The sequence below is a fragment of the Bombus affinis genome, chromosome 14, assembly GCF_024516045.1.
Source record: "Bombus affinis isolate iyBomAffi1 chromosome 14, iyBomAffi1.2, whole genome shotgun sequence".
Lineage (NCBI taxonomy): Eukaryota > Metazoa > Arthropoda > Insecta > Hymenoptera > Apidae > Bombus > Bombus affinis.
The window spans coordinates 2,353,770-2,373,819 of NC_066357.1; the positions used below are offsets into that span (position 1 = coordinate 2,353,770).

The 20,050-nt window shown below is 31.2% G+C and overlaps 4 protein-coding genes across 6 annotated transcripts; 2 read left to right on the top strand and 2 right to left on the bottom strand.

Annotated features, from left to right (window-relative positions):
- Nucleotides 1-28: 28 nt before the first annotated feature.
- Nucleotides 29-927, bottom strand: LOC126924251 (H/ACA ribonucleoprotein complex subunit 2-like protein). Its single transcript, XM_050738537.1, has 3 exons — nucleotides 741-927; nucleotides 589-661; nucleotides 29-487 (listed from the first exon to the last, which is right to left on the bottom strand). Exons 1-3 carry the CDS (start codon nucleotides 907-909, stop codon nucleotides 256-258), a joined length of 474 nt encoding a protein of 157 aa, XP_050594494.1. The 5' UTR covers nucleotides 910-927; the 3' UTR covers nucleotides 29-255.
- Nucleotides 928-1,158: 231 nt separating this feature from the next.
- LOC126924242 (RING finger protein 37) lies at nucleotides 1,159-2,882 on the top strand. The gene is made up of 2 exons (XM_050738514.1): nucleotides 1,159-1,791; nucleotides 1,869-2,882. The coding sequence occupies exons 1-2, from the start codon at nucleotides 1,172-1,174 to the stop codon at nucleotides 2,734-2,736; spliced, it is 1,488 nt and encodes a 495-aa protein (XP_050594471.1). The 5' UTR covers nucleotides 1,159-1,171; the 3' UTR covers nucleotides 2,737-2,882.
- Nucleotides 2,883-4,109: 1,227 nt separating this feature from the next.
- LOC126924234 (intermembrane lipid transfer protein VPS13B) lies at nucleotides 4,110-18,754 on the bottom strand. 3 transcript variants are annotated; one of them, XM_050738492.1, is made up of 32 exons: nucleotides 18,440-18,754; nucleotides 17,833-18,125; nucleotides 17,575-17,752; nucleotides 17,420-17,498; nucleotides 17,168-17,343; nucleotides 16,991-17,094; nucleotides 16,661-16,910; nucleotides 16,376-16,563; nucleotides 16,091-16,300; nucleotides 15,875-16,013; nucleotides 15,687-15,804; nucleotides 15,417-15,559; nucleotides 15,177-15,349; nucleotides 14,912-15,088; nucleotides 14,518-14,806; nucleotides 14,281-14,443; nucleotides 13,837-14,221; nucleotides 13,577-13,703; nucleotides 13,334-13,501; nucleotides 13,034-13,257; nucleotides 12,726-12,945; nucleotides 12,459-12,663; nucleotides 12,209-12,386; nucleotides 10,032-12,152; nucleotides 9,856-9,951; nucleotides 6,197-9,764; nucleotides 5,713-6,117; nucleotides 5,451-5,627; nucleotides 5,217-5,387; nucleotides 4,954-5,147; nucleotides 4,544-4,882; nucleotides 4,110-4,451 (listed from the first exon to the last, which is right to left on the bottom strand). In XM_050738492.1, exons 2-32 carry the CDS (start codon nucleotides 17,917-17,919, stop codon nucleotides 4,221-4,223), a joined length of 11,283 nt encoding a protein of 3,760 aa, XP_050594449.1. In that variant the 5' UTR covers nucleotides 17,920-18,125; nucleotides 18,440-18,754; the 3' UTR covers nucleotides 4,110-4,220. The 3 variants fall into 3 exon arrangements, with proteins under 3 accessions (XP_050594449.1, XP_050594448.1, XP_050594450.1); XM_050738491.1 differs by having other exon boundaries at nucleotides 13,577-13,712; nucleotides 18,440-18,752; XM_050738493.1 differs by lacking the exons at nucleotides 15,417-15,559; nucleotides 15,687-15,804; nucleotides 15,875-16,013; ... (7 more) ...; nucleotides 17,833-18,125; nucleotides 18,440-18,754 and having other exon boundaries at nucleotides 13,577-13,712; nucleotides 14,912-15,060; nucleotides 15,177-15,277.
- A 272-nt stretch (nucleotides 18,755-19,026) lies between these two features.
- Nucleotides 19,027-20,040, top strand: LOC126924489 (dynein axonemal heavy chain 8-like). Its single transcript, XM_050739033.1, has 4 exons — nucleotides 19,027-19,158; nucleotides 19,266-19,488; nucleotides 19,587-19,738; nucleotides 19,813-20,040. Exons 1-4 carry the CDS (start codon nucleotides 19,027-19,029, stop codon nucleotides 20,038-20,040), a joined length of 735 nt encoding a protein of 244 aa, XP_050594990.1.
- Nucleotides 20,041-20,050: the final 10 nt, after the last annotated feature.

The following is a 20,050-nucleotide window of genomic DNA, read 5'->3' on the forward strand; positions in this document are numbered from 1 at the left end:
TCTAGTCTCCAAATTAAAAAATGTTACATTAAATTATAAAAGTTTTATTTCTATTTCTTTTTTAGATTCTTTTATTCTATAGTGATCTGTATTAAAAAACTTGCCACCTATATAACAAATAGGTTACATTATACTAATGAAAGATATGTGTATAAAAAATTACAGTCTCTGATACAATACTCTTCTCTCTCTTAAGGATACATGAATCTATTCTATTTACAAAGTGATTAAAAATACAAATGGTTAAATATATATCTATAGTGGTGCTGATAATGTTATCATCGCAGTTTTAATTTCATCATAAAGTTCTTTATATTCTTCGTGTTCCTTAATAAGTACCATAAGACTGCCTCTTTTCACACCCATAGCAGCACCAATGTCTTGTCTGGAAGGTGTGTAGCAGTATGGAATATTTTTATCTTCGCATACAATTGGTAAATGACACATGATTTCTATTGGAAATACATCTCCAGCAAAGACTACCAATCTAATAAAAACACACAAATACTTTCAAATAAACGGTCTTTTGATTATTAAAATTATCAGAAAATCTAATTACAGTTATATATTAAAAAATTTATTTTTTACCCTTGTTCTCCTTTGCGAAGATGCTTCTGAACATCCTTCAAACCATTTCGAAGATAAGATTTATGCTTTGCAGCTGAAATAGTTATATTACAAATCATAAATATACATGCTTCACAAAAATGTTTTACTATTCAACTGTTTTATAAAAATACCTTTTTTGATACACTTATAAATTTTTTTGGTTAATTTTTTTGGGGCCATGGGTTTGGCTATAAGGCTTGTGTATTTTAATTTTTCTTCATATTTAATTTCTGTATTATCACCAGTCTCTATTTCTCTCACACTATCGTCAATTTCCTGTTTTATTGTTATTTGCTCCATTTTTTACAATAATAATAACGATTTCCCGCTAGAAAGTTTACTATATCTTCTGCACGTGCTCTTACACTCACTTAGAGGTTAGAGACAAACCTTCGGTACTTACAGACTAACCTTCGGTACTTACAGACTAACCTAACCATAAAGTACATTGTGACAACAGTAGAGGTTACGCTGTTTTCGAACCTGTTCGAAAATGAAATTTGTCTTGTGTTAATAGAAAATCTTTAAAGCATGTTGTTATATGTATTTTTAAAGTATAAGAATGCTTTTCAACTTCTGTGATCCTCGTTTAAGGCCAGAAATTCAATGCAGTACTGTTAGCACAGAAGGATATGAAGTCACCAATTTAATAACTGGTACTGATAAAGGATTTTTAGCATATGCTTGTATCAAGCCTCCTATAAATATCGACGTTACTTTTATATGTAACATATGTATTAATCACATTTTAATTTGGCCACAAGTTGGCTCTCAAAAGTCATCAGGCTTTCAATTATATGCTAAGACTAGTAACGATGCCAGTGTACCATACAGTTTACTAGGCACTGGATTTTTAGACACCACACATACTGGATTATTGTTTTGTCCAAGTAAACATGAATCAATTCCTGCACCACCAAATTTTTTGAAATGTTTTACAAAATCCTCCCTGCAATACTTAACAAGGTGCATAAATAGTTTAAGGATTTGTATATGTAAAACAAAGAATTCAGTACCTGCATTAGGTAAGATAGAAGTGTGGGGAACAGTGTCACCACGTTGTGGTAAAGATACTGTAGCCAGTATTTCTACTTTATGGTTCAAACAATCTTGCTTAGCTGAATCTATGGAAAGATCGGAAAATGCTGAATATAAAACACCTGTTACTAATACAGATAATAAGTAAATGTGAAATTATTTGTTGGTATATATAAAGTATATTATTTATTAACTTTATATATCTATTATACTTGTTTCAGGGAAATATTGGAAACAAATCTACAAGTTCCAGAAAGTTTTTTAGATGCCATTACTTACGAAATCATGACACAGCCAATTCTCTTGCCGAGCGGAAAAATAATTGACCAAACTACATTACTGAAACATGAGGAAACTGAAGCAATATGGGGAAGAAGATTGACCGATCCTTTTACTGGTTTACCATTTAGTGAAGATCGCAAACCTGTTATAGCAAGTGCTTTAAAAATAAGAATAGACAGGTTTTTGCTTGAAAATTGCAATAATGAAGAAATAAAAAAATTACCAAGAGTGTTAGGTCGTGCATTGCCCTCTGATGGGAATGTAACAGATAAAACAGTAACGGAAGTTCCTAATTATTTGTTAAAAAGAAATATAATTCAAGGTCCAAGCAATATTAAGCCAAAGTTTCATTGTTCTATAGTAAGTTCTGTAAAAGCAGAGAAAAAACTTTGTCATAAATTGCCAGTTGTTATAATGTCCCAAAAACGAACTGTTTCTGCTTTAACTAAACCAGCAAAGAAAAGAATGACTGCCAATTCTTATATCTCAACTATACCTCTATCTAAAAACACAGAAAGGGAACAAAAAAATAATTGTATTGATATAATGGATCTAACTGTTGATAATGAAACAGATTTCGATATTGATATAGCAGTACCTAATTTAAAACGTTTTAATAACATTCCAAAAAAGAACGAGACAAATTCGAAATTAACTACGTGTTCCTGTTGCCCTAATGGCATTTTTTACCAGCTTCCATGTAAGCATGTTCTATGTAGAAATGTCTTAACATCGATTGAAAATAACCAATGTACATCTTGTAGCATGCCTTATAAAAATAATGAAATAGAACGGATTTATGAATGAATTGTGTAATAAACTTATTATCATTAACGTAATGCATTTTATTTAAATAAATTAACTTGTTGGAATATATTGTGCACAATTAATATAACATGTAAATAATATGTAATGATTACTTTTAATAAATATATAAGATATGAAGTATCTTACTACATCCTGTAAACTTCAATTCGAAACCTGCTTTGTACAATATTATTCTGGTTTCCTACATAATTAATGAATTACATGCAATTAATACAAAATGTCATATTTTGAATATAGTCCTCTCTGGTGGTACTAATAAGTAAAATCTTTAACTGATAGATGGCGTTATTATGTTTAAACTACAGCATTGTGTCAGTTTGTACCAATGTTAACAGTTATTAATTACATATAATTAATAATTACGTGGGAAATCAGAATAATATTATACAGACAAGATTTTTGAGAATTAAAGCTTTAATTCAATTTTTGAACAGTTCAAAAATTCACCTTGTAGATCAAAAAATTTTATTTTTTAATTTCGTGATAGAGATTAGTTTCATCATTTTACCGGTAGATGGTTATAATGTTTCATTGTTCACCGATTGATAGATTTTTTAAACTTGTTTAAACCTAGGAGAATATTTACATAAAACTAATCTGAATTAATTCCTTACGCCCTAAACTTTCATTTGAATTCTTGAAAGGTAAAAAATTTTATTTAGGAAGCAAAAATTTGGATTTTTAAAGTTTTGTCGATTAAACATAAGTACGGACATACAAAAATTTGGATAAGGCTTCAAATTTTGTATGTATATATGTTTATATGTGGTTTTTAAGGTCGTTAAATTTGTTTTTTCACGCTCTACGAGGATATCGACAAATAAATATATATATATGATTTTATTGAAAAAGATACTGAAGCTCTTGAAATTCCATTAAAAAAAAAAGGATTATAAAAAAATCTATTTCCACTGTTGCGTGTGATACTTAAAATACTTTGTTCTAAGAAGCTTTTTACACAACAATAAATAAGGCAGATATTTAGATGATCTCATTTAGCTGGATTAATCTGTATATTAATGAAAATGTATTCACCATACTTAAATTTGCACACATACTTTCATGATTTTTCTACGATATGTACATTATATACGTTATTTAATAAACAAAGTTTGTGGAGAATTTTTCATGATACAAATTTTTATATAAAAATTGAAAAAGCATTTCTTATGTAAGAATATTTCTTGTGCATATTCTTTTTCTGTGCAACACATTATAGGATATATTTTTACGAAATAAAATTCATAAATTTAAGTCCATTATCCAGAATAAGATTAAAAATGTTACCAGAGATATGTACATATAGATATCGCATAATTCGGATTTGTTTCGGAGATACATTTTTCAAAAAATTTCTAAATCGAAGGCATAATACTATTTTATCACTTTTCATGTTTTATAAGCGTCAATCACTGTTTCTACTTCTGAGTAAAGAAAATACTTTAAAATACTCTATTTATTCATTATAACACTGTAAATCCGCTACCTTGACTCTGTCGTTTAGCAATGTTAAACAATGATAATAGATAATTACGTGAGTCCGGAGAAACGTAAAATGTAAGTGTACGATCAGAATTGGGAGTGGTATTCTCAAAAATATCGGACTGTACATCGCTATTTGTAGAAACGCTAGCTAAACCAGTACTACTGGTTCGTACATATTCCGCCACTCGTGCTCGCATTTCTCGATCCATCTATAAGAAAAATTTTAAATATAAATATTATACCTAATTATGTAATAGAAAAATATATATATACCTAATATAAATATAAAAATATATCATACCTCGTATGGCGCTGGAGATATAGATCTATTAGTTTGCGTTGTCTCAGGAGAGCAGTACAAACATATTGTTGATTCCAAATGATGATCAGCACTCGTTAGATCTTTCAATAAATATATCCGTTCTACGTTATCTTCAGCTGTATTAACTAATAATAACGCATGCCGTGTTAGAACTAACGTTATAGCACGACTACTGCCTTGTTGAATCACGTAATCTGCATTAGTAACATGCAGGATATTTCCGTGATTATTTTCAAGTAAGGGTAACAACCACCAGGCATATCTAATAATTGCATTATTATTTCCGGATGTGTATTGGACTACTGGTCGTTGTCGAGGCTGTAAAAATGTATTTATTATCAATTTATTTCGTTAATAACGTCTGAAATAAATTCCGTGAAATTATTCACCGAAGGCAAAGAATTCCAGCCAGCTCCTTGAAGTAATCCTTGTCCTGTCAATGCAACTAGTTCTGCAGCCCCACTTAAAGGTTTCGTAACTACTCCAACTAGTCCAAGTCCAACACCAGTCACGATACTTTTGGTTGTTATTTCTCCTGACCAAACTTGTTGCAAAGGATGATGTGCTAAACCCGCAACTGCGGCTAAAAATTAAAAAAGAAATTAAACAACACGAAGTATTGAATCAAAAAGAAATATAGCTATATATATACCAAGAAGATTCATCCCAAGTCCTGTCAAGCCTTGGTATAGTCCTTGTGCCATTCCTTGAGGACGCATTCTTCTAGATTCTTCTTGCCGCTGAAGATGTTCCTCATCGAGTGTTAAACGATCCAAATTTCGTGCTACACTAGATGCTAGTTTCGTTACAGAGTTTAATGTACCTGTGTAATATAAAATTATAAGTGAATTTTGTAGTTATGATAGATGTTTGTATTCATTAATACCTGCTGTAACATGTCTCATCAAACTGGCAGAACCATGCGTTATTCCAACAATAAAACCCCATGGTCCTTGCAATAGGCCTTGGAATGGAAGGGAAATAAAATCTCTAAGTCCTGAACCAAGAGCTTGTGCTAAGCTGCCAGGAGAACCTAATATTTCTAATGATCCTACTACCCAACCTAAGGCACGAATATTTTAATATAGTATAATATAAATTAAAAAGTAATATAATATTAAGAAATTTGAATAATATTATTCTCATACCTGCTCCGAATATAGCACCAGATAAGTAATGCATTGTGAGAGCATTGCCAAGTCTATAAGGTGTAGTTAAAATATTTTTCTTTTCAAAAGTACCAAAATATAAAGGAGAATGGTCTAAAGCCACGTATAAACGTACAGAGGTATGAACACTTAATAAGATAGATACCGGATCTATCTTTAAATTTTGTAATCTTAATGGGGCGCTTAATATTCTAGCATAAACCATTATGTAATCAGGAATGTATACTCCAATAGTTGAAACTAGTGTTCTTGTCTTTTTCATGTCATCTGGTAGCAAAAATCGAGGTGGTGCCATCGAAGTTGCATAATTTAATAATTGTGTTATGTATGTATCTTCAATGTAAGCACTGATTGGTGCAATTTTTATATGAAGATCTTTTGATGCTGAAAATATTATTAAGAAAAAATTAATATTTGTAGGACAGAAAAGAGTTTATTAAACACATTTAAAAATATTAAATACCTTTTAATTGCCCTTGATTTTCTATTATATAATCAATCGCAATCAACGAATTTTCTCTTATTTGTTCTATTTTATTCATTAAACAACTGCTTGTATAAAATGTTGTTTCTTTCATCATAAGCGGACTTTGACTGATTAGTACTACTGGAAAATCGAAACCCCCTTGATCAAATAGCTGATTATCTAATTGTAGATCTCCTATGAAAGCACGTAAATTTACAATTTTAGATCTTGCATTAATAGCGACTATAACATCGGTCATAGACAAGCTGGCCACTTCAATCTTTTGAGCATTCTCATTCATATCATGCATGATGATAATGGTAATTCCTCGGAGACAAATGGTCGCAGACCCTTCTTTAGAATTATTTTCCTCAGTATCCTTTGTATCATCATTTACGTTAGCTTTTACATTTTCTATATCAGTTATTAATTGTTTTAACTTTAGCTGTGAAGAAGTTTTAGCTTCTATAGCTATAGTTTCGTCTTGTGCCGAAAAGAAGGTTGTTACCGAACTCGAGCTCTCAGAACTCTGTACATTTATGACTGGCTGATCATCTGGATCAGAAGTAAATTTATTATGCATCGTCACCATATCTTTCATTTCGCTTTCTTTTCGTAAAAGTCGACTTCTGATATCCCTTGCAGACACTTCCACTTGAGATATTGGAACAATATTAATATAGGTAGTGTAACAACGATTCTGCATGATTAACTTTACATCTCCATAGGATGGTAGTCGTACATACTGATCCACTGGTGCACTTGATATGGCGGATAAATTTATACCTCTTGACCATCGCAATTCTTTATTTCTGATAGCCTTGTCATTATAATTGTTTGTTACAGCAGAAAACAGAAGTATATTCGATACATTAGTAACTGGTGCATCAGGTAGTCTATTACTGATAGATGGAATGGAATAATGACTTGTTGCATTGCTTTCTATTTCACAAATCCATGTAAAGTGCAATGCATCTGGTATTATCCCTTCTGCTGTTTCATTAGCTTGACCCAATAGGACTTTAAAAGCACAGGTATTCTCAATCAATAATTGAGGATGATAATCCATATGAATCATTATGTACATTGTACCCCTATCTTCCTGTATTGTAATGACTACCGGCATAGTGCTAGAGCCATTTGGTATAGCAACACATTTACGACTCATACCCTGGTCAACTCGAATTGGACAAGACCATTTGTGCCCTACACTCAAAGATATATATAATACAAGAGGTTCTACAATGTCTTCCATGTATAATGTATACCACTGTGTAATCGGTATACCTTGTTTTTGATCTTCGGATGGTGAAATATTAAGGCTATAAGGAGTAAGATCATTGGGCAATTCAAGTCTGGTTGCATCTTCGTGTACCGCCAATGTTGCTATGCATAACTCTTGAGATGTTAAATTACTAATAACATGGCTACTCATTATACGCACAAGACGCATATCTTCGTGCATACTCGAATTAATGCTCATGAGTGAGACACTTGAGCCGCAGTCAACACATGATTTAATGTTTCCTGTGGCAGGGATGAGTCCATCAATCCGAGGCATATAGAAACTTTGACTCCAATCAGGTCGATCTAGCTGTAATGCTTGGGACGTGTAAAACGTATCACCGATACCGACGCACAAGTGAAATGTGCCTTCCAATTTTGGTGGTGTTACGATTCCATAGTGAGGAATCTGACAAAGTTCGATGTCCTCTGATACAAGAGATAAATGACAGCCCATGGAATTTAACATAAAACACCAAGGCTGCAATTCTAATAATAAAGTACTTGAAACTAATCCAGCATCTTGGTATTTCACTTGTACATGTGTTTGTGGTTGTTCAGCGGATATCCATTCCTCAAACTCATCTCCTTGGAAGGGCCATTCCGTTTTATCTTTCTGATTCTCAAGATCTTGCAAGATGCTATCGATATCTTCGACTTCCGGTCTTCTAAAGAATTTCCTTTGATCTACGGAACTGTACGATAATGGTACATACGGATTAGATGTAGAAACTCCGGTTTCTAGTTGAAATGTTAGTTGGTGGAAATGTTCAAACGTTCCAGGACAGTATAGTTGCTGTCTTTCACCCCGACCATTTACCATTGTGCATAAAGATATTTTCAACGAAGGTGTATCCATTTGTACTCTAGCTGGTACTGGCAAATGCGAGCGAATCATGTAAAGTGGGCTAAGTACAGCTAGCACCTTGGTCTTATCTTGAATTATTTGCGTTATTATCCGCACCCAAATGCTTAAAAATTGACCACGTTCTTGTAATGGAACTTTAACAAGCCATGGTTGCCCCCACTTGGCATTTGGTTGAAGGGGAATATCTCCTGTCCAAGATAAATTTGGAACATTGGTAAATCGTAGACGTATTGCCATTTTCTTGTTTCCATCGAGTATAACTGACGGTGGTCGAGTTTTACCAGAAACGGAATAAATATCTTTTAATACAGTCACCTTTGATCCCACGTCAGCTTCATACTTGACTAATCTCATTTCAAAATTGTCTATTAACTGATTTGAAATTACAAGTTGGCCAGAAAATGTTATAAGCTTTTGTGTGGCTGAAAGTGATGTAACGCTTACGAATGCTGACGCTTTTGTAACAGAATTACTGAATTCGACGGCTTGAACTCCATCTACACCAACAGAAAATGATTTGCTCCATAACCAAATATTTTCTTCTATTGCTATTCGTAACATTTTGTTGCCAATATTTCTCCATGAGTAAAAGATACATTGCCTACTTTCCAATAATATGTTGTCTCCTGTACCACTTTGACCAAAGAGGATAGGCACATTGCTATCGTTAGCTATTACATAGCGTGTGAATAGAATAGTGCTTTTAGTTTCTTCTTCTAAGGATGCATACCATAAATGCATCGAAACCACAAGTGTATGAGCTATTGTTGGACTCAATTTTAACGCAAATGGACTGCATGTGAAAGATACATCTGTTTTGTCAGATAGCGATAATTGCAATCTTGCTTCTAGAGGATCTAGTATTTCTTGCATGGTTAAATGACCATAATCTAGTATATGTACTCCAAATATTCCACTAATATCAATGAGCACTGAACCGTCAATCCATCTATTAAGTACGAGTATAGCTCCTTTATGTTCAAAGGTCATAAAACATTGCGTTTCGGGTATTGTGCCTTTTAAAGTATAATTCTTCAAAGGTGGTTGTAAATTGTTATACGTAATTGTACTAACGTGATTGTACATGGATACATGAATAGTGCCAATATTAAGTGCAGCTTGTATGTTAGGTATAATTGAAGAATTGAAATATGAATCGATGCGTAAACAAGCTGCAAGAATCCGAGCTGAGATTATGGTTTTGGAAAAGGGTCGATTATTGTTTGATAGTAGAACTACGCGCCATATACAAGCCACTGCTCTTGCTGGTGCTTTTTCAGGAAGCTCTAAACGATAGGAATCTGTTTCTGATAGGTAGAAGTCGGCATATCGCTGATAGGACATGTGACAGTCGCTCCAATATTCAAGAGCGCACAGTACTTTATCGACGTACCCACTATCAGAATCTAATGTCTAAAAATATAAAAAAATTGTTTAAAGATTAAACTAAATCCTGTTTGTTTAAAACATTATTCTTGTGAAAAAAATGTTTTGTTCTGCTTACTTCAAATGGAACTGGAGATATATGTATTTTAGTTAATGTTCTTGGTTGAGGATACCTCCAAGCCATTGATTGTTGGGGATAAGTGAAGAAAATAACCTGATGAGTTAAATAATAGGTCAAAATATTAAATATCCCTTTAAAGATTCTACTGAAGAAGCAAATGATATGAAACTTACTTGATATGGGAATGGTAATTCATCTGCATTTCCATTCACAAATTGGAATGCACCTGCTTTGAGATCATCCTTATAATGTTGTTCAGTTGATAGAACAATTTGTTTCTCATTACCTCTACATGTCGAAGATGATCTTGTCAATTCATTTAATAGTAATTGGAGATCATCGATAACATTTTTTATAATTTTTATTTGTTCTGGTCCAAAATCTAAATGGAGACTATCACTGTCTGCTTGTACTTGTATTTGAGGAATAGAATCGACATTTAACCAAGTCTCCCAAAGCAAACACACTGTAATATTACAGCACCATGGATTCAAGAGTACTTTTATGTTTCCATTTAGAATTGCAGATATGATAAAGGAGTCTACAGATGTGTTAGAATATATTCTATCAGGTCTAAGAAGAGATGAAATATTTCCGGATAACGAAGCTAAACTGGTTATTATTTCGGCGCCGGAATCGGTTTTAAGGGATACTACAACTTGTTTTGTACATATATTCATATCAGGCCAATTTAATTTTTTCAATTTCATTGTTGGAGATATTTTCACATCGTCATGTTGTTCTGATATTGTTTCATACTCTTTCATAAAGCATGACAATATCTTACTTTTGATAATATATATCTGATTTAACCTCGATAAAGAGAAATAAATTTTTGTAGGTCTACCTACATCTATAAATAATTGTGGATTCTTTCCTACAGTTTTTTCGTATTTTATTGTTATAAAAGATGGGGGAATGCCTGTATCTGGATGTAAATCTCCATTTTTTGTTTCAATCATAAAAACTTTGAAATCTTTTTCAGTTGGTATTGAAATTAATTCTTGTTTGTCCTTGTCCCCAAGTGCCATTGTTATATCGAAACAAGATACTTGCACCTTTTGTGATGGATGCTGCTGTGAAAAATAAATATTCGGCTGATTAACCATTATGTAAAAAAGCGGTTGTTTCTGACTTTCACCCTCATCCTCTTCAACTTCATTTATGTCTACTTCATATTCTGTGACTGCTTGATGAATATCATACAGCACGAATGTTATTTTTCCACAGTTCACCAGAAATTCAAATGGTAAAAGTATTGAAGTATCTGCAGATATTGGTTTGCCAACGATTGTGGAATTTATGCTAGATGTTTCAAAGTCTATACCGCTATCCTTGGTGACATCAACGTCTATGTCATCAGAAGATTGTTTTATCCAAGTAATTTGTTTAATACTCCCTACAGTCGAAAGAGGTTTCTGTGATGTACTGATATATGTATTTGCACTTTTATGTCGTTCAAAATCTCTCAACAATAAATTTTTTATTTCATTATTTAAGATTGAAATCAACTGAATCTGGTCTAAATTTATTGTTACTTCAATATCTGTGATACAATTTACTTCAATTGCACTTCCGCATACTGTAATATCTGGTTTAAATAGAACCGGCGGTGCAATGATTAAACACAAATCGAATTTCGATAACAGCGGAAGTGTAGAGAACTGCCGTTCTAAACTACTTCCATGTCCAAGTTTATTCCATTCCAACGCAGGATTTTCGTTCATGGTATATAAATATGATTGGGACATTTTCTTATTTATGGTCATTTGATAATTCTTCCAAGTAGTTGTATGGGCACATACACTTTTTATATTAATCTGATATTGTCGATCTTCTACAGCAGAACCTGGTATACTTAAAATATTTGCTTGAGCTGCGAGTTGATATATATCTAATCTTAAAGGTGTTCTGCAAATCGGATTTTCTGCATGAGGTGTGATACGAATTCCGTCCAATTGAATCATTAATAAATCATGTTGTGGTTTGAATTTTGTTATGTTTGAAACTGGTAGCATCAGTCTAAGTCCTTTAAAGTCCAGATATATTAATGGTAACATTTCATTATCAAGACTAGTAATGCTGTTTAAGTGTGTTGTTACATTTTGTTCAGAAGTTTCGATTATATCTTTTTCAGCAGATTGGTAGAGGCCCGTAAGAGGTTTTATCAATTGTATATATTTACTAACTACGGTAAGCGGTAAAATTATGTCCACCATTTGTATTTTTATAACTACTTCGGAAATATAACTATTAGCAGATAAAGTTGTTTCTGTTATTATATCCTTCTGAAACTGCAAAGAAAAATCAGAGATTATCAAAATATTATTTGTTTTTAAATGTTAAATACCTTCTGACTCTTATGCCGTTTATAGGTACCCCATCGTGTGTGAACATTCCCCGATTTTGCTCTAGTGAGGGTAAAACTTAAAAAGCCGGAATCGTCACCTTTTTCTAAACTGTCTTCTCTTCCACAAAGAACTGCACCTACATACTCACCAATATCCCAAGTTGGTGAATTCAATGGTCTATTAAAACATAGATTTTAGCATTTATTATATAAAATTGCATGAAGTATTTTTTTTTACGTAATGGTGTACCTTGTATAATGAAATATAGTGGCTGTTGTAACTTTATTTTTTAGCTTAAAATAAATAGGTTGCAAGTCTAAAGAAGTAATAATATCTTCCAATTCAAGTACTAATTTTAGTGAAGATAAAGTCTCTTTCTCTGTGACGTATAATTTAATCGCAATTTTTGTTATAGTCCATTGAATCCATGCTGTCAAAACTAATTCGTCGGAGTCTATAAAATATACGATATTATATATAAAGGTACACTTAAATATACACTTATTTATAATGTACCTGGTGTACTCTCATCTTTTGAAGTTGAAAGAGTCGAGTTTGTAGTTGTATCTTCGGGATATAGTAATTGTGTTGGTGTAGATGGAGTTTGTGGTACAACAGGAAGAACTACTTGTGCTTCCGTATTTATTTGAGTACTAGCTATAACACTTTTATTACTACTAGTTGTAATTTGCAAAGTGTTTAAAATACTCGAGATGATTTTACTCGTGAAAACTACCTAAAGTAAATATTTAATTTATACAGTTGTATAACAATATGCCAATATTTTATGTCTTTCGCGAGTATCGGATAAAATGATTTTATACCTGTTCTTCAGAGATCGAAACAATAATAGGAGAATTATCAATGTGAACACAGACACCCAAAGCAGCTAAAGTACTTGCTCCAGATGGAGATGTTACAATTTTTGTTGTAAGAGCAACTGTAGCATTTACTGATACTTTTTTAATAAAGTTTTTTTGCGTTTGTTGTTGTAACATGTAACAATGGAAATCAACAAGGCTTAATGTCCATGGGAAACTTTGCAATTCTGAAATAAATCACTGTGAATGTGATGATCATTGTGAAATCAAATAGTTTTTTTTTATGTATTATTTATTACTTACTATTCGTCCACATTGATTTCGGTAATTTAACAGGTAATTCCTGAAGGTAAGGTGCGAGTAATTCAAAATTTATATTAGATGAATGAACGAGAAGAGAAGGTAATTTTATGATCAATATCTGTAACTTATTATCGCTTTTTAATGCTTTGTCTTTGGCTTCTTCTATACCTAAATTGATTAATGAAGATTAATATTATAAAATATACAAATATCTAATGTTATAAAGCTTGTATATATATTTACCATATGCACCAATACCACTCATTGTGATTGATGGTATGTAGATAACAATATGTCCAACACATCCACTTAACACAAGACCACACCACCATGGATACATTTCTGCTAATCTGGCCAATATTCCCAAATTCTGTAAGTTCTATCATAGATTAATTCTTTCTAACTAATAAAAACACTATGCAAATAATTAATAAAAAAAAATAATGTTTATTGGACGTTACTTGAAACTTCGTCATTATCAACTGAAATAATAAGCAATGTACCTGTCTTTCATTTTCGGATTTAGAATCATGCTTTTTTTGCATTTCATCATTTTGTACAGTTTTTGACTTTTCCGTGGCTATGACGGATTTTCGTTTTTCTTTGTCTGAGGAGCTATGTACACTTTCGTGTAAACTGGGAAATGTTTTTTTCTTTGTGCCAGTATCTGAAGACGCACCTTCAAATTGCTGGACTTCGGGTCGAGTGGTACATAAGGTACCTAAATTATAATACGTAACACGATATTCTAGCCATTTAAAAAGTAATGGATCAAGTGAAGCCCTGATATCTGCCATTTGAACCGAAATCAAAGGTGGATGCGTTTGTCTTTCAATACTTTGCGGAAACTGTATTACAACCGTTAGTAATGATTTGTTTTCTACATCACTAAAATATAAAAGATATTATCAATTTATTTATAACCAGAATATTTAAAGGATACTAACCTGTAAATATTACTTTCTGGTCCTGAAAATATAAAGGCTTGCTGTGACTCATTGAGTGCAAACATTTTTACCGAACTTATATTTAATTCATTTGATATTGTAACCAAAGATGACAACTTTTTGCAATTTACGTTTTCCAGTAACAATTCTAGATATACAGGGTCTGAAATGTTTGTGATATATAAATATAATGTTTAAAAAGTTATTGATCAATTGATATGGTAGTATAGTACATACTCGTTTCTTGACAAGCATCATTGAATAAAGAGGAACAGACAAGAGGATTAGTTGTATCACCAGCGTCAAAAATTGAAGTTAAGATAGATACAGCAGCCATTAGCTTTGCCTTTGTTCCAGTAATTGTAATGCTGTCAATATGTACCGCGTATATTTCATGTATTAAATCAACATTTTTCCAATACTGTGGATACAATAATTTCTTGATTTCACATTCGATGGAATAGGGCATTATTATTGATGTATGGCAATTTTTCGTCAAATAAAGTTGACTTCTGGTTCCATTTACCTAGTTAAACGCGTATTTTATTATATAATAATATATAAATAAAATAAAAGAAAAAAAAAGAAATGAAAAATAATCGCGCATACATTGAAGTAACTTCTCCATTACCTGCAATGTAATAATCTTATGACACTGATTAAACATTTCAGTCGGAAGATCAGTCTGTTTGGATGCACAAGCTGCAAGTCTAAATGGATATAAAGGTTGAAGTATAGTTACTATTGCTTCATCACATTCAATACTCATGAAAGGATCGTCTGTAAGAGCAGGTGTTAAAGGCGTCGTCTAACAAAATAATATGAAAGGAATAAATAATAATAATATAAAAATTATTTATTATATGTCTATGTATATTAGACCACTTACTACTTACTCGACTTTCAACTATCTTTCGTTGTCGTGGAAGTCCAGTAATAGAATGATCCGCCAATTGCAATTGAAGTGAGGCTTTAACTATTATTAATTTTGTCTCAACCATAGATACATTTTCTCTTAATGCTTCATATTCTTCCAATGTAACTGGGGGGAGTTCATCTACGAGTGGATCTGCAATTTATACATGATAATTTTCTAAACAAGTTTTTTTTTCATGTAATTGTAATTGAATATATACCTAGTTTTGTAACGAGATAAGGATTGTAATCATAATTTGCAGCAGCTTGTTTTATTGTTTCAATACGATGAAAAACACCCGAACATAATCTAATAGTTAAATCGCCTATAATATACCTCATTACTCTACGTTCGTGGAAATTACTGAAAAAGAAGTATATGTATTTATATTACATTTTTCTAAGAATGTATTTAGAGAGAGAGAGAGAGAGAGAGAGAGAGAGAGAGAGAGAGAGAGAGAGAGAGAGAGAGAGAGAGAGAACTCAGTTACCTATATTCAAAATTAGACCCAAACTCTGCTAGTTTTTCAGGTGTTATGTCATCTGGCAATTCGGTGCAATGAACGTAATCCATGGAGAATGCGGGACATCGTTCTATTAGGCGCTCCTCTACACATGTTTTATAAAATTATTTATTATAAAATCTAAAATTATGAATATAGATTCAAAGTTTTATTACCTGAAGCTGTACATAGATAATAATATATTCCTTGTTTATATTCCCGTTTTCTTCCTTTATTCTCCACTGATTCATCATCAAATAATGAATCTTTTAAGTACAGAGTATTAAACTTGCCAGCTACTAAATACAAAGGTGGCTAAACAAGATAGTTTATTATATTATTTATTGCAGTTTGAATAAAATATACTTAGAAGTTATAGTATAAAATATTACTTGTGCCCCATCGACTACTTCAAGATGACCACAACTACAACTTCCTCTTGGATATATGCGTATGCAACCCATTCCAATTTGAAAACTAGTCATTGCAATTCCTTGGAGCAATGTATCCACTACCACACCATTTAATCGCAATGTTAAAAACGATTTATACCGAAGTTTACGGGATTTATAAAACAATTGTTCTTTAACATTTTCAACTGTCTATATATGTAAGAAAAAATAAAAATTATTTACTTATATTTTACTTTCCCTTTTCATTTTATTGTAAATAAATACCTTAAAAGTTAAAGTTGCATCTTGTACATATACGCCTAAATGAATGGTATGTCCAGAATAAGCCATTTGCTGTTCTGTAGACCAGTCATTTTCCCAATCAATAGGTAACAAAGATGATACCATGTTCCAAGCCCATCCACCCCATCCTGTACTGTCTGCAGCAGTTCCACTCACATGATCTATATCATCTATAATATTAAATACCAAAGCATGTATATAGAAATAATATCATATACATATCATATATCATAGTTGTATCTTGTATGGAGTAAAGTGAAACAAAACCTTGTATATTGTCCTCCCTTTCTTCTACAGAAATTAACGATTTTTCTTTACTAGATGGAAATTGCTTTGTTTGCAAAGCCATTATCAAGGCAGCTAATCTAAGTAACATTGGTACTTGTTGTTCTGTTATACTGAATTCCATTTTTTGGCAATGAAGATCTAATCGTGTAATTGAAGCTTTTCTTGCAGTATTACTATGGTAGTTTATGATTAAACGTATTATAACCGAACATCGATATAGAACAGGATCCTAAATTACAAAATAGTATATTTTTATATTCTTATCTTACTGCTCAAAATTTTCAGTTAATTGTAATAAGTAATTAATACCTGATATATTTCTATTTTCCCAGATGCATCCATTTTATCTAAACATAATGTTAAATCTTGAATAGTAATAACTTTCCTAAGCATAACTTCATATGTGTTAACGTCTGAAAGGAAACATGTGTATGTATTTAAAATATATTGCTAGAAACTCTTAGAAACATAATATGGAATATATACCCGTAAATGCTGGTTCCCATTTGTTATCAACAGTTTGCATGCTTAAAAATCTGACATTGACACTAAGAACAATATCTTCTTCCACATATTTTAGAATTAAATTATTACAATTAATTGTTATGTTATTTACAACTTTTGTTACTATGCTTTTTATGTATCCAGGGGGAGCTTCTTCCCTAGAAATTAAATAGTAACAAATAGGAATGATTATAACACAATATGTGGTTTTAGTAATAATAATAGGTTCCTTACTGTGGTATCTCTTGCCTCCTCTGCAAGATGGTAGGATTGGTCTCCACTTTATTATCATCTTTTAATTTTAAAATGCATTCTAAAATAAAGATTAAAGTTTCACTTCTATGTATTCAGTTTTGTAACGAGTGTCAATCATGTTATCCGATACTTACCTATTGTATTAATGGTAATCACAATTGGCTCTGAAGTAATTTTTACCCAAGGAACATGAATAAGTAATTCATGTATATGACCACTAACAAAAACAAAGGGAAGATTTAGTTGTTCTTCCAAAACTTCTAGCCGTAGATCAAGGTTTTGAAATGATGCATCACCACCCCATAAGGAAACCTGAAATATAAAATGAAATAATACACACATGCGAAGAAAATAAATATAGACTCATTATTATATAAAACATATATACATACCTGAGATTGTTCTGGTTTAAAATTTTTCACATACTTTTCAACATAACTGAGAATCACTGGTGTTATATATGATTCCAATTTGAACATTGTGATTGGTAACTTAATACATTCCACATACTCTTGTAGGTTTAATAAATTTATGTAAATCTAAAATTCTCTAATAATTTATTTTTTTAGTCCGTCAATTGATTAAATACGCTTACCAAATATATTGGTAGAAGAAGTAACAGGTATAATAATAAGAAAAAATTAATATTTAACCACTTATAATATTTAAAAATGCAAAAGTTTATCTGGAAATGGTAAAATTATTTAAAGATTAAAAGTAAAATATGGATAATTATTAACTTTAACATAGATTTAATATATATATATAAATACAATATAAATAGCAAAGAAAGTTTAATACAAATATTTGACAAATCTACTAACAATACATTTTCATTCTTAAAGCAATTAAATTTTGAACATCTTTATGAGGAAAGTGAAGTAGGGTTAACAGAATCAATAGTCGCTTTGAAAAACATATTTTATTCTTCTTTCATATTAATACGGATACGAATATTATAATATGCTATTATTAAGTGTGAAGAAAATACATATTAACCTTATTAAACATCGGCAGTTGACCATGCATTAAATTCAAGTATAAAAATATATTTTAAAAATACATATCTTGCATATTTCGTAATGAAATTTTAGTTTAATAGAAAAAGAAGCAATGCCACTTTGAATGATTTATAATTGACTGTTTTTGATCGTAATTTTATTTCTTGTAGATATAGTTTTATTTATGCTGTCTGCTGTAACCTTTCTAATTTGACGTGCACTGCAACTGCATGTGCACAGTAACTCTAATGCGCATGCTTATTGTTTTGAATGCGCATCTCCGAATGAAATTTTAAATTGCTTATTTATTTGTGCATAATTATCTACGAAAACTTCATGAAATTTATATTAACATAAATAAATAAAAGGAAAATATATTAAAATGAATTTTCTTATCTTTTAATATTACGTAAGTCTTCAAATTTCTTATTTTAAATTTACAATTTTGTATAATTTCTATATATCCAGACATTTTTTTATACACCCGATAAAAATTACTTTTTCCCCTTTATTCAAATTTTTACACATTCTTTGATGTTCACTTTATACCAAATGTAATAGGACTTTTTGTCATATGTTAAGATAATGGCACACATAACTGCATATTTTGCAGCTCGAGATTATACAAAACCTGCGATTGATCGTCGCATTGCTGAATTATTAAAAAGAAGAGTCGGTTTAGAAGAATTACCTACTGAAAGTTTAAAAGAACGACTTGTATGTAAAGCATACAAACTACTACAAATTGTCAATTTTACTAGAAAATATAAATATCATTTAGTAGACTCTTTCATTTAAATTTTATTATTTTATTGTATACATAGGCCAAATTTAAGGAGAATCGAAATGCTAGACAAGCATTGCTCAAAGCAACCCATAGACAGGTCTTGGAAGTTGCTGCTTTTATTTTAAATGTAGATCCAGATACTTTAGAAGAAGGAATCATTGATAAAGATGAATATATCAATGTTCTTGATAGTTTCTTCCTTAAAGATGGAAAGCGTGCAATTCTTATACACTATCAACCAATGGAACCACCTCCATTTGGTATCATAAATTATTCTTTTATTATACATATTTTTCTAAATTTTAATCTGTATATATAATCAATATAAATATATATATATATATATATATATAAAAAGAGTCAGGAAGATGGAATCCACAATATGAGCGTGAAACTGAAGTAATACGTTGTTGTGTTACTGATGGTTCTACAGAACAACTTTCTGGCAAATGTGTTATAGTTTATAGATTGAAATCAGACATTGATTTTGAAACAAAGCATCTTCATGAAGTATGTTTTCAGTATGGTTGTGCAAAACTATTTTTGTATATTATAATGTATTCTCAATTTGAATTCTTGAACAGGAAGCATATTATGCATATGCAGAAGTTGACCCAATATCTCGAAGTGCACTTGCAGCCATATCAGATTTAATTTTAAGGCTAAATTTACCAGCAATAATTGCTAATAAAGTATGGGGTGAATTGTCAAAATGTGAAACTGGTGACAAAGTTGTGAACAACTTTATTTGTGATTTTAGAGACTTTTGTGAATTTCTAAGCAGTAAGAGAGTACAACTCATAATCATTTAAAGTCATATCT